This window comes from Conger conger, chromosome 2 (genome assembly GCF_963514075.1).
Source record: "Conger conger chromosome 2, fConCon1.1, whole genome shotgun sequence".
NCBI lineage: Eukaryota > Metazoa > Chordata > Actinopteri > Anguilliformes > Congridae > Conger > Conger conger.
The window spans coordinates 1,231,701-1,246,085 of NC_083761.1; the positions used below are offsets into that span (position 1 = coordinate 1,231,701).

At 50.1% G+C, this 14,385-nt stretch overlaps 2 protein-coding genes across 3 annotated transcripts in view; both read right to left on the reverse strand.

Moving 5' to 3' along the window:
• Positions 1-14,385, reverse strand: part of LOC133121737 (adenylosuccinate synthetase isozyme 2) — a 296,275-nt gene that overhangs the window by 196,740 nt on the left and 85,150 nt on the right. The gene's annotated exons all lie outside the window — the stretch shown is intronic.
• The window catches only part of LOC133118518 (RAC-gamma serine/threonine-protein kinase), a 66,240-nt gene that overhangs the window by 42,988 nt on the left and 8,867 nt on the right, over positions 1-14,385 (reverse strand). The window contains exon 2 of the mRNA XM_061228595.1: positions 11,536-11,795. Within this exon, the coding sequence (XP_061084579.1) occupies positions 11,536-11,581 (46 nt within the window). The 5' untranslated portion in view covers positions 11,582-11,795. The remainder of the gene's footprint in view (positions 1-11,535; positions 11,796-14,385) is intronic.

Below are 14,385 nucleotides of genomic sequence, written 5' to 3' on the forward strand. Positions count from 1 at the left end.
GGTGGTAAGAGGAGTCGTCTGGCAGTCGGAATGTGTGTGAATGGGTGAATGAGAAGCGTCAATTGTACAGAGCTTTGGATAAAGGCGCTATATAAATGCCAACCGTTTACCGTTTGGATTGGAGAGGCAGGGCTGATGATCCCGTCACCCACTCACATCCACACCCTGAACTGTGTCCGCGTTTGGCGCTAACCCGGCTAACCTGGCATTCTGACTGTCAACTACCGCACGACCCTGCCCACAGAGAACAGCGCGTACACTCCCCCCGTCAGCCTGATGAAAACAGCAGCCTCCAGCCTTCAGCCCGTTGGCCACGTTACCCGTGGCGTGACTCTTCTCGCCGCGCAGTGTGAAAAGGAGAAGCGGTGGCATCACGCGTTTCCCCCGGACATCAAAGGCCCGAGGCGACCGCGCCCGGCCGCTGACGGCTGCACGAGAGCTTCTGACCACGATGAGGCAAGCGCCACACCATCTCTCAACGTCCCTCTGCGCGCACCCCTCTCTGGGGGCGGCAGGGTTTGGGTTCACGTCCCAAACGGGCTGTGATCCTACAGCTGCCGTAAATCACGGATCATCAAATCGAATCGACTCCAAACCCAGCCCCGGTATTCCTTCCTTCCGGGGAATTAGCTTAACAGTTTGCATTGCTGATTGGTCAGACTGACTCACAGGTAAAGGCAGCAGTTCTCAGCCTGGAGGGCCCTGATTTGATGATCCCTGCAGTAAATGTTTTAGTTTAAGCCTGGAGCGAAGCAGACTTCAAGTGCGTCAATAAAACCCCAAGCAGCACAGATGCACAGCAGAATGTGCAATACTTAAACTTCGCCCAAATCACCCAGCTCTTCAACGGAAATCAGCGCAGAAACTGGTCACACTGAAACCAATAAAACACACACAGCCCAGCACACACACACACCCCAGCACACACACACCGTAGCACATGCGCAGACACACACACATACATCCCAGCACACACACACACACACACACACATCTCAGCATGCACACACACACACACGCACACACACACACACACACACACACACACACACACACACACACACACACACACACACACACACACACACACATGCACACGCACACACACGCACGCACACACACGCACACACACACACACACACACCGTAGCACATGCGCAGACACACACACACCCCAGCACACACACACACACACACATCTCAGCATGCACACACGCACACACACACACACACACACACACACACATCTCAGCACGCACACACGCACAGACACACACACACACACACGCGCACACACACAGACACACACACACACGCACACACACACACACACACACACACACACAGCTGCTGTTGAAGGGGCAGGTAACTCAGGTGGGAAAGCTGCTGTCACCGCACTTTATAAAAGTCCCACAATCCTCTGGGCTCTCGGAGACCAGCTCCAATCTGCTCCGTATTAAACCAGGAAAATTAGCCACCTGGCCGCTAATCCCACAGAGCGGGATTCATTTTTTAAGAGAAAGGATTCTCCGGGCCTCGCGCCTGGCTGCTCGTGACCAGCTTTCCCCGAAAACAGCGCTGAGACAGAGACTCAACATCAGACCGCATCACATCACCGACCTCTCAACACACCGTGTGACATCACTCACTGAACAAGTCGTGCATCACAGGCACACGTGCGGTTTGCCTTGACACACAAACACACACGAACAGACAGACGCACGCGCACACATAAATCCAACTGACATAACGGTCAACCGATTTCAAAACGCGTGCTGTTGTAAGAAACAGTGTGTGGCAGTTAGTATTGCTTTAAAGAGAGAGAGAGAGTGAGAGAGAGAAGAGAGAGTCTGAATGCAGTGTTAAATGTTCAAATACATCTTTTATTGGAAAAGTGTACATATAACACGAAGTGATTATGGATCAGGCTGCGAGGATATTAGATATGGATTTGACAGCTCCTAGCATTCTATAATTTACTGTTTCAGATCAACGCACGCGCTACAACAAATGCTGATTCGGAAAATAACATTATGTGTAGTGAAATAATTATAATCCGGACAAAAGCAAATGTAACCAGAATCACTATGAACAGAGCTGCTTCTCCACAGTTGGGGCTAGCTGTCCATTAGCGGTGTCGCTAGGCTAGCTGTCCATTAGCGGTGTCGCTAGGCTAGCTGCCCATTAGCGGTGTTGCTAGGCTAGCAGTCCATCAGCAGTGTTGCTAGGCACAAGCCCCTCCCGGATCACGCCCCCAGAAGGGCTGGAAGAGAGAGAGTCGGGTCGCCATATCGTGAGCAGAATCAAGGAGAGTAGGGCAGAGAGGTCGTTTCTGCTACAGCGCGGGAAACCAGCGTCTGCACAGCTAATAAATAATCATAATAACAATAATAAAATAAACTGACTGGCTGGTGTTGTGGCTGCAGTGTGGAGCCGCAGCGGGGAGGGATGGCGGGATGGGTGATTGATTTTGGCGGGGCTGGTACACCACTGCTCTGGGCTCCGGTGCCAGCAGCTCTGAACTCACTGAACCGAGCGCTCTGACCGCAGTGTGGAGAGACTGCTACCACGGAAACGGCCCACACGCACACACACGCTCGCCAGCTCCCACACACACACAAACAAAAGTCATAAACTGCTAATAGAGGCTGCCTCCACCCAGGTGAGGCGTAGGTAATGCAAACCTTCACATTTGCCATAATCCTCCTTCTGAAAAAGTGGTCCAAGTGAATTTCTATAATGAAATTGTGAATGGCCGGGCGGCTATAATTTAGACTGCAGTTGATGTTGTTGTTGCAGTCAGTCTCCGACGCACAGCGAGCCAGACACGCAGGGCCGGGTCTGCGCAACCGGATGAATAAAACATAACGCTTAAATTGGCTTTAAAAAAAAAAAAAAATAAAGTTTGTCTTCCGAGCGGTGTGCAGCGGTTTGGCTGGTGAGGGCTTGCAGCCCGGCCTGGTGCGTTTACGTTTCCAAGCCCGGCCTGGTGCGTTTACGTTTCCAAGCCCTGCCCGCTAACGGACAGCCAGGTCCTGTGGCGTGAAAGCGGACACCGGTATCCGTTGCGACTCCGCTGGCTAAGGCCCGTCTGGAAACGAAACAGGAGATGGGCAGCAAATTCCTCAACCGCCATTACCGTATTATTATCATTAGTTACCGCCGTATACAGCGGGTGAAAGACATCATGCAATTTTAATGACTGCCTTATTTACGGCAAACTACGTGTCTCAGTTGGCGACAAAACGGAACTAGAAACTAGCAAAAAGGAAATAAAGTTGTTGCATTGTTCCACCTCCTCAACCAACGCGAATGGTGCGACGCCAGTGTTTTCATCGTTTAACTGGTTTAATTCACAGAACGCAAAGCAATGAGCTTACAATCACAACAATGTCCATTTTATTTGGTTTGTTTTAATATCGCTGCTTCGCTGTCCACAAAACACGGACGTTGTCTGCTATTTTTCTGCGTCTGCACTAACGTGGCGGTCTAGGTCAGGTGGCTCTTGAAAAGAACACCAATCTCAGTAGAGCTCCCCTCTGCTTATAAATAGAGGACGAATAAATAAATGATGTCGCTGGACAGATAGACTGCGCTTAAATATCCTACAGCTGGTCTCCTGGAGTCTCCGGCCAGATGGGATTCATACGGGTGCCTTTGTTCGAATGACCGGACTGAACTGAAACCGCACCGAGTGGCGGTACTGCTCTCACTCGCAGCGTTTTAACGGCTGGAAGCGTCACCTGATCTCCAAGCAGCTGTCTCCCGCGCCGGGCTACCTGGATCAGGTGTGTTCCCACGGGGACTGAAGCCCCGCGCAGCTAAAAAAAAAACCGCAGGATGACGTTGGCACGGTTACCTTAAAAAACCAGAGACAAAGCTTTCTCGGCGCGGCTTTTTGCAGGGTTAGCAGCGCGCTTCTCTTGACGGCGATCGATATGATTGTGTAGGTTCGCTTTGGGCCAACTCCTGTGGTGGTTTTTTCTCGTCATTGTAAGTCGCTCCGAGTTGAAAACACCTGGTAAACGCCCACGTCCTACATTGATTGGGGCCCGCTCAGCATTTCAACGAACTGTTACAGGAGAGGGCGAGGAATAATGTCGTCTCCCCGGTCTGCGGAGAGAGATTAGCGGGACGGGGAAGTGATGGAAAGCGCAGGTATTTTCACACTCGCTCACTCGCGGGGTAATGTAATGTAAGGCAGAAGAAAGATGACGAGGCAGTCCCCCGCCCCCGTGCTGTAACCCAACTAATATAAATTCCGCTGTAGTTTGCGGTTGACTTTCCATATTCCCTCCGAGAGGACGACGCAGGCCCGGGACGATATTAATCCTTAAATATCTCGGGAATTTCGGACCCAGCCGTACCCAAGCACAGAACACAGCCTGACGGACAGCTTCATCCGTGTGTGACTCGTCCAGTGGGAACACTCAGGGAACGTCCACACAACACACAGGTAATGCCCAGGGGACCTCCCATAAAAAGAAAAATGTAAAATGGCAGCATTATGGACAATTACATATATGGCATCACATATGAAAAAAAGAATAGGACCACACATCTGAATCACGCCTCTCCTGGTATCTAACCAGCGCTGATGTCATAGCGCCTGTTACAGGTTTACAGAAACAGGGCTAATGCACTCGTTAGAAAAGATGAAGTGCGTTTTAATGAGTTAAATTAACTTAACGAACGCAGACGGGAAGGCCTCTGATGAGAGATGAGTAAACACAGCCTGGGACCGCTTATCAGCACCGTCTCAGATAATTTCACTGCCGTGTAACAATCTGTGTTTATATAAAAGCACTTCCCGCAACACCTTAATTATTAGAGCCTAATAATATTATCACACGGTCTTCGTCAAAGACAGGGCGCAGTGGCAGGGGCCACAGCATCAGCAGAATGGGGCTTGCAGGTTTAACTCCGGTTCCGGAGGACCAAACGGCCTCCGGGTCTCCTTCCAATCAGCGGCCATTTTAGGCCCAAGGTGTGTCACTTCAGCCGAAGAAGCAGAAAGCCGAACAGTTGCTGGGCACCTCAGGACTGGAGTACGAGATCCCAGAGATCACACACAAAACAAGGCGGATTGATCTCTTAGAGCCGGACGTAAAAACACCCATTCGGTCTCCAATTGTCCTCCTCACTTCTGCATTTGGACAGATGCGCTAGTCTTCACGATGCTAACCACCTCTGTTTGCGGCTTCTACACAAAAGAACAGGAAGTACTTCTGGAAGTCCCAGACTGATCTGTGCCAGCAGCACAGGAACCTGGGAAAGAAAGAGGAACCAGCAAACTGGACCGTGAAGCTGCATCTGCTGAACTGGGAGCTGGTCACATAACGCCTGCAGACTAGTGTGTGTGTGTGTGCGTGTGTGTGTGTGAGTGTATGTGTGTGAGTGTATGTGTATGTGTGTGAGTGTATGTGTGTGAGTGTATGTGTGTGAGTGTGTGTGTGTGTGTGTGTCTGTCTGTCTGTGTCTGTCTGTATCTGTCTGTATCTGTGTCTGTGTGTGTGTGTGTGTGTCTGTGTGTGTGGGTGTGTGTGTGTCTGTCTGTGTCTGTCTGTCTGTGTCTGTGTGTGTGTCTGTGTGGGGACCTTCCTGTCTTTGGCGTCGCCTTTCTGCGCTGAAAGGCAGACTCTGGCCACTGTGTTTGATCTCTGAAACAAGCAGCAACCACAACACACATCAGCGTTTATGGCAGACTATGTCTTCAGCAACAATTTACTGCTGAACCATTTTAAATGAACATTCCAGTTACATCGCCACCAACGCATTTTTAATACAAATCGATGCGACTTGGGTGAAACGATGCTAGCTAGCTTCTTACCAAGGATTTTTTTTAAAGGTAAGAACAAAAATTACAATTATTAAACAGCAGTATAACAGCCAACTGAGATAAAAATGCTTCTTATGAAGACTACACATCCTAGACTCCCACAGACTACATATCCCAGAACCCCCTTTTCGCTCCTCAGACTGGGCAGCAGCACCAGACACTGAAGGCACCACTGAACCTCAGAGACAGCAGACACATTCACATGAATGCACTTGTGCAGAGAAACCCACACAGCTTGTGTTTATGCACACAGTCGGTTTACACAGCTGCATCTTTACTGAGGCAGTCGGGTTTAGTATCTTTGCTCCGGGGCTCAGCGGCTGTGCCACACCTGGGACTGGAACCCGCAGCCTCTTATTTACACGCCAAGCTCCCTCTGCATTATAGCGCACTGCCTGCAGCGCTAGCGTGCGGTTAAATAGGGCCGGTGATTAAATAAGAGAGAACACCATGGCTTTATACACACTGCGGTTATTAAATACCACACACACACACACACACACACACACACACACACACACACACACACACACACACACACACACACACACACACACACACACACACACACACACACACACACACACACACACACACACACACACACACACACACACACACACACACACACACCAGCCTGGAACACTTCGCTTCATAAACATGAAGATTTCTCATCTATCCCATCATTCAGTGCATCACCTACTCTCAAACTCTGATGATTAAAGGTGAATCACACGGGGGAGGGGGTCTTTCACTGTGACACAAGCAACCATGAACAAAAATCATTTCTGCTAAATGCAAATTAAACTGAATTAATTACACTTTAAAATAAATACAGGCATGGGAATAAAGTCAGTGTGTGTGTGTGTGTGTGTGTGTGTGAGAGAGTGAGAGTGTGAGCGTGTGTGTGTGAGAGTATGTGTGTGTGTGTGTGTATGAGTGTGTGTGTATATGTGTGTGTGTGTATGTGTGTGTGTATATATGTGCGTGTGTGTGTGCGTGTGTGTGTGTGCATGAGTGTGTGTGTGTGTGTGTATGAGTGTGTGTGTGTGTGTATGAGTGTGTGTGTGTATGAGTGTGTGTGTGTGTGTGTGTGTGTGTGAGAGAGTGAGTGTGAGCGTGTGTGTGTGAGAGTATGTGTGTGTGTGTGTATGAGTGTGTGTGTGTGTGTGTGTGTGTGTGTATGAGTGTGTGTGTATATGTGTGTGTGTATATATGTGCGTGTGTGTGTGCGTGTGTGTGTGTGCATGAGTGTGTGTGTGTGTGTATGAGTGTGTGTGTGTATGAGTGTGTGTGTGTGTGTGTGTGTGTGTGTGTGTGTGTGTGTGTATGTCTTGTATACTGGACGTCTGATGACTAATGCTGTGGCCGTGACTCACTGACCTGGTGCATCCTGGGAGACTGAGTCACAGTCAATCCACCTTGACCCCTCATCACTCATCATCCTCCCCCCATCCCTCTGTTTCCCATCAGTCAGCTGTGTGTGTGTGTGTGTGTGTGTGTGTGTGTGTGTTAGAGAGTGAGTGAGTGTGTGACACAATATCATGCTCATCAGTCTCTGATGCTGCAGGACATGAGCTTCCTGTCAGGGTCACATGACCACTTACTGCCAGGGTCACATGACCACACCGCTGTAGCAGTAGGGGGCAGACAGGCCTGAGACTGTTCTCTCTCCCGCTCACAGCCAGCAGGAAGCACGAGGAGCACCATTTCCTGTGGCCAACGACAGCCACTTCCTGTGCCGAAGACGGCCACTTCCTGTGCCGAAGACGGCCACTTCCTGTGCCCACAGACGGCCACTTCCTGTGCCCACAGACGGCCACTTCCTGTGCCCACAGACGGCCACTTCCTGTGCCCACAGACGGCCACTTCCTGTGCCCACAGACGGCCACTTCCTGTGCCCACAGACGGCCACTTCCTGTGCCCACAGACGGCCACTTCCTGTGCCCACAGACGGCCACTTCCTGGGCCAAAGACAGCCACTTCCTGTGCCACAACAACATAACAACATCCTCTGACATCCCATAATGAGCATGCGGTAACCATGGGATACTCTAACGCAGAGCTGGTCCTCGTGCAGGATAACTGCAGTGTGAGTGATGCAGTGTGTATAGTGCAGGATAACTGCAGTGTGAGTGATGCAGTGTGTGCAGTGCAGGATAACTGCAGTGTGAGTGATGCAGTGTGTGTATAGTGCAGGATAACTCCAGTGTGATGCAGTGTGTATAGTGCAGGATAACTGCAGTGTGAGTGATGCAGTGTGTGCAGTGCAGGATAACTCCAGTGTGATGCAGTGTGTATAGTGCAGGATAACTGCAGTGTGAGTGATGCAGTGTGTGTATAGTGCAGTGCAGTGCGTGTATCAGATGTAGAGATCAGGTTAGCCTGCAGTGTGTGTGAGTGAGAACAGGGCTGAGCTTCCTGTGCTGGAAACCTGAGGAGGAATGACTTCTACTGCGTGTGTGTGTGTGTGTGTGTGTGTGTGTGTGTGTGAGTGTGTGTGTGTGTGTGTGTGTGTGAGAGTGTAGGGTGTGTGAGAGAGTGTAGGGTGTGTGTAAGTGTGTGTTTATGTGTGCACGTATGTGTTGGTGTGAGTGTGTGGAGGGTGTGAGTGAAGGGTATGCATGTGTGCGAGTGTGTGTGTCTGTCTGTATGGATATATGTGTGTGTGTGTGTGGATATATGTGTGTGTGTGTGTGTGTGTGTGTGGGTACCATTTACCTCTGATTGGTCCACACAGCCCTTTTTAGATGTGCTCCATTCAGTCATGGAGTTTACAGGAAATGATGTCCTTACGCCCCCCCCCCGCCCCCCCCTCCTGAATCATGCAGGGTCTATTTTTAAAAACGTCCCACTGGAGATGCTGCCTGCTGGATCAGAGCCAACAAAAACTCAGCATCTCTGCACAGCCCTTCAGCCTGGGGGGCCGTGGGGGCCGGGGGGCCGTGGGGGCCGGGGGGCCGGGGGGCCGGGGGGGCCGGGGGGCCGTGGGGGTCACACTGGAGGGGGTCCAACCCAAACAAAAGAAGGTTTGTTTCCCAGCTGCAGACTGAGGCTGGTCTGGGGGCGTGTCTATGGGCAAGCATGTGGGCGGAGCTCTTGGAAACATCACAGATGATTGACAACACAGGGACATCTTTTTTTTTTTTTTTTAAGCACCGTGACCAACCAGATCGGCACCTGGCCTCAGCACGGTAACGTATCCGAAATACCCAACTGCACCTCAGCAAATCCCCCCCGCTAGTTACAGGTGACAGTTTAGATAAAAGCATCCGCCATCAGACCCCTACAACTGATTCAGAACGCCTCAGCCTGTCTGGTGTTCATTGTCCCCAGACATTCACACGTCACCCCCCTGCTCAGCGACCTCCACTGGCTGCCTGTTATGGCTCGCATCACATTTAAAACTTTGGTGCTCGCGTACCAGGCAGTTAAAGGATCAGCTCCTGTATATATATTCAATCACTTATCAAGACATATACACCAGCAAGACCCCTATGTTCCACTACTTCAGGACACCTGGCACCTCCCCCTCACTGCACCTGCACTTCTCGGTCACGACTGCTGTCTGTCCTGGCCCCACGGTGGTGGAGTGACCTTCCTGTGGATGTCAGAACAGCAGAGTCTCTGACCACTTTGTCCCTACAAGCTACAGCCTGTCACACAGGAAGCAGCAATCTGCAACTCTGCTGTGATTGGGGGAGGGGAGGGGCGATACAGCAGCTCCAGCCAATCAGCAGTGTACACACACTCAGAGCCGGGAGATGGACAGGCAGTGAGAACAGAGAGGAAAATACAGCCTGCAGTCTGACAGCTAACACGGCTGTGTGTGTGTGTGTGTGTGTGTGTGTGTGTGTGTGTGTTTGTTCGTTCAGACCCACAGACACACAGAACCCCAGGCACACAGAGGAGATTCACAGTGATCCAGGTCCCTGAGGTTCAGTTCTGCAGAACCTCCAGACAGCCTCACTGGAAACAGCTGGTTCTCCCTCCTCTGAATATCTAACCATCTCCTTCTCATCTCACACTCTCTTTCACTCTTTCACTCTCTCACTATTACTCTCACTCTCACTATCACTATCACCTTCACCCTGGACCTGGCCTCAGAGCACTGATGTGATTGGTTAGAAGACCCCCCTGGTAATGGCCCCCTGGAAAATGGGCAGAGCTAAGGCCCTGAGCTGACAGAGAGGTGCACCCTGGGTAGAGAGGGCTGGGGGGGCTGGCCCTGGTAAAGGGGGTCATACAGGAGCACGAGACTGACCCCCCACCCCTCCGGCCTTCCACAGTGAGCGCCCACCACCACTTCCTGTCGGCCATTGTTCTGCTTCAGAGGACTTCCTGTCCTTACAGCCCCATACGCACAATTTACACACACAGATACACACACACACACACACACACACACACACACACACACACACACACATACACAGATGTCATACACACACAGATATCATACACACACATACACATACACACAGATATCATACACACACACATATACACACAGATACAAACACACACACACACATATATACACACAGATATTACACACACACACATATACACACAGATATTATACACATACACAATTTATACACAGATTTCATACACACACATATACACACAGATATACACACACAATTTACACACAGATATCATACATATACACCCAGATATTATACACACAGATATCATACACATACACACATATACACACAGATATTACACACACAGATATCATACACATACACACATATACACACAGATATTATACACACAGATATCATACACATACACACATATACACACAGATATTATACACACAGATATCATACACATACACATATATACACACAGATATTATACACACAGATATCATACACATACACGCATATACACAGATATATACACACACAGATATCATACACATACACACATATACACACAGATATTATACACACAGATATACACATACACGCATATACACACAGATATTATACACACAGATATCATACACACACATATACACACAGATATTATACACACAGATATCATACACATACACGCATATACACAGATATATACACACAGATATCATACACATACACACATATACACACAGAAATTATACACACAGATATCATACACATACACACATATATTATACACACAGATATCATACACGTACACACATATACACAGATATTATACACACAGATATCATACACATACACACATATACACCCAGATATTATACACACAGATATCATACACATACACACATATACACACAGATATCATACACATACACACACATCTCTCTCTCTCTCACTGACTCACACACACACTCTTACACACTCTCACCCCCCCCCCCCTCTCTCTCTCTCACACACACACACACACACACACACACACAAAGCAGTGAACACGCCACTCTGTCTAAATACAGCCAGTGACGGAGGCTGCCGGTTGAAGCAGAGGATCATGGGAGATGAGCATGGCGGCGCCCTCAGCTCTGCCAGATTTCTGACACACACACACACACACACACACACCCCTCACTCAAACGCACGCAGGGAGTCACATGTCACATCCAGTACACACACACTGGTATGGGAGCCATGCTGAGGTGTTCATGGGGGTGGTGTTCGCTCTGCGCGTTCATGGGGGCGGTGTGGAGGCAGCACTCACCTCGTTTCTGTACCCAGCCTTCTCTGACGATGGTGACATCGCTCATGGTGGAGCTCTGCAGGGGGGATGGGCGATCTCTCCTCCGTCTCCTCCTCTCACACTCTCTCCGTCCGAGCCGCGCGCTCAGTCTCTGTTGCGTTCCTCTCCTTCTCTCTCACACTCACGCGTTCCTCCGCTCCCGCTGCTGCGTGCTGTCTCCCCTTCCTCCCTCCTCGCTCTCTCTCTCCTCCTCTCCCTCGCTCTCTCAGCGGTGACTCAGCCTGAAAGGAAGTAGCAGAGAAAAAAAGAATGCATGGATTTCTCTCTCTCTCCCCCCCCCCGCCGTACACACGTACATAACAAACACGGTCATTGTGAGGCAGCCCCCCCTACAGTCACTCACACACTCTCATCCTGTCACCACAGCACCAACTTCACTTCTGATTTCTCCCTCTCTCTCTCTCTTCCTCCCTCCCTTCTTTCGCTTCCCTCCTAACCTCTCTCTCTCTTCCTCCCTCCTTCTTTCGCTTCCCTCCTAACCTCTTTCCTTCTCTTCCTCCTTCCCTTCTCTCATCCCTCCTTCCTCCTCTCGCTGTCTCCATCTCTCTCTCTCTCTCTGTGGTGTGGTACCTCACTCTCTCTCCCTCTATCTCTGTGGTGTGGTACCTCACTCTCTCTCCCTCTATCTCTGTGGTGTGTTACCTCACTCTCTGTCCCTCTCTCTCTGTGGTGTGGTACCTCACTCTCTCTCTCTCTCTCTCTCTCTCTCTGTGGTGTGGTACCTCACTCTCTCTCTCTCTCTCTCTGTGGTGTGGTACCTCACTCTCTCTCTCTCTCTCCCTCTCTCCCTCTCTCTCTGTGGTGTGGTACCTCACTCTCTCTCCCTCTATCTCTGTGGTGTGGTACCTCACTCTCTCTCCCTCTATCTCTGTGGTGTGGTACCTCACTCTCTCTCCCTCTATCTCTGTGTTGTGGTACCTCTCTCTCTCTCTCCCTCTCCCTCTGTGGTGTGGTACCTCACTCTCTGTCCCTCTCTCTCTGTGGTGTGGTACCCCCTCTCTCTCTCTCTCTCTCTCTCTCTCTGTCTCTCTCTCTCTCTCTCTCTCTCTCTCTCTCTCTCTCTCTCTCTCTCTCTCTCTCTCTCTCTCTCTCTCTCTCTCTCTCTCTCTCTCTCTCTCTGTGGTGTTACCTCACTCTCTCTGTGGTGTGGTACCTCACTCTCTCTCCCTCCATCTCTGTGGTGTGGTACCTCTCTCTCTCTCTCTTTGGTGTGGTACCGGTCCTGATACCGGTCCTGGTTCCGGTCCATGCGCAGGAGGCCCAGGACACACCGGCTGTGGTTTATTCTGAATGAATCACCGGCCCACACAAGAGCCTCACACAAGAGCCTCACACAAGAGCCTCAAACAGAAGCAACAAGGCCAGGAGCCCAGAGGCTGTAACACAGAAACCACAAACGCTCACAGGACCAGACCGGCCTGGAGCACGGCCCACACAGACAACACCGCTGTGTTAAAGCTGGCCTTAGTGCTGCACAGAGAGAACAAACCTACAGAGCTTAAACACACTTACTAACGACCCCCCCCCCCCCCCCCGTAGCACAGCGTGTCTGGTGTGGACTCGTGCAAGAAACCACTGCCGCTTTGAAGTTCTGCTTCCTTTTTTTAATCAAAAACAGGCTGCTCTCTGTGTGACTGACAGCTGCAGTAACACAGTCGGTGTGAGTGAACTCATCTAACACCACGCAGACGGGGTGTGTGTGCTTTAGGGCGTTGCTCACACACCGGGATGCAGGACCGGAGACCGTCGGGCACACGGTTGCCATTGGCGATGAATTAGCATGGGAACGAGACAGGTGAGCTCCAGGAGGCTCTGTCTGCGACACTTCTGCACGCTTTATTTCCAGGGTCCAAACGAGCCGGAAAATCTAAGCGCTTGATGTTTTATAAATAAGCTCCTTCAGACCCCAAACAGACGAGCGATCCGGGTTTCATACGGGAAGGGAAACGTCTCGTTAAGGTCACTCCTGCTCAAAACTGCAGCCGTAGCAGCAGATTCAGTTCGGTAAATTGAAGAGGAATTTCATGTTATCCACCACTCCTCATGGCTTACAGATAGAAATGAACCGGAAAACTACATTGTTCACCTTGTTATACCCTCTTGTCAGTTTAGAAACTTAGAATCAAAACTCAGTTTCCCTCAGCAAAACATATACGTATAACATAACATTTGTTACCAGGAGCCAGGTTAGTTGCCCTTCTTTGAGCTTTTTACCTGCATCTTTCTTGTTCTGTGGTGCTCAGATCTGCACACACTGTTCTAAATATAAACGGCACCAGGAGGGAGGGGTTACTGCAGATGCTAAGGGCCATAGCCCACTGAACAGCATTACACACTGCAACCAATCTGACAGCCTCACCTACAGTACAGGCAAACATCCGGCTCACTTGCCACTTCAGTGATATTCTTAACACCGATCGGACGAGATCTGCTCTGCACTTGCAATGTTGATCGTTCACCGCCATGGTTCGTTCACAGAGTTGTTGTGTGTACATACATTTCACTACACAAATAGCCAAACCATGATCACATGATAATCACAACCGTTATAAACATCCTGAGGCAGTTTGAGAAACAATACTTGAGAACAAAAAAATATTGTAAAAGTAGGACTACACTGTGGAGTTAAACCTGCAGACACTGCGGCCCTCCAGGACTGGAGTTAAACCTGCAGACACTGCGGCCCTCCAGGACTGGAGTTAAACCTGCAGACACTGTGGCCCTCCAGGACTGGAGTTAAACCTGCACAGATGCTACAATAATAACAATGATATATCAGCATGGTTACTGCAGGGGAATCTGTGAGCAACG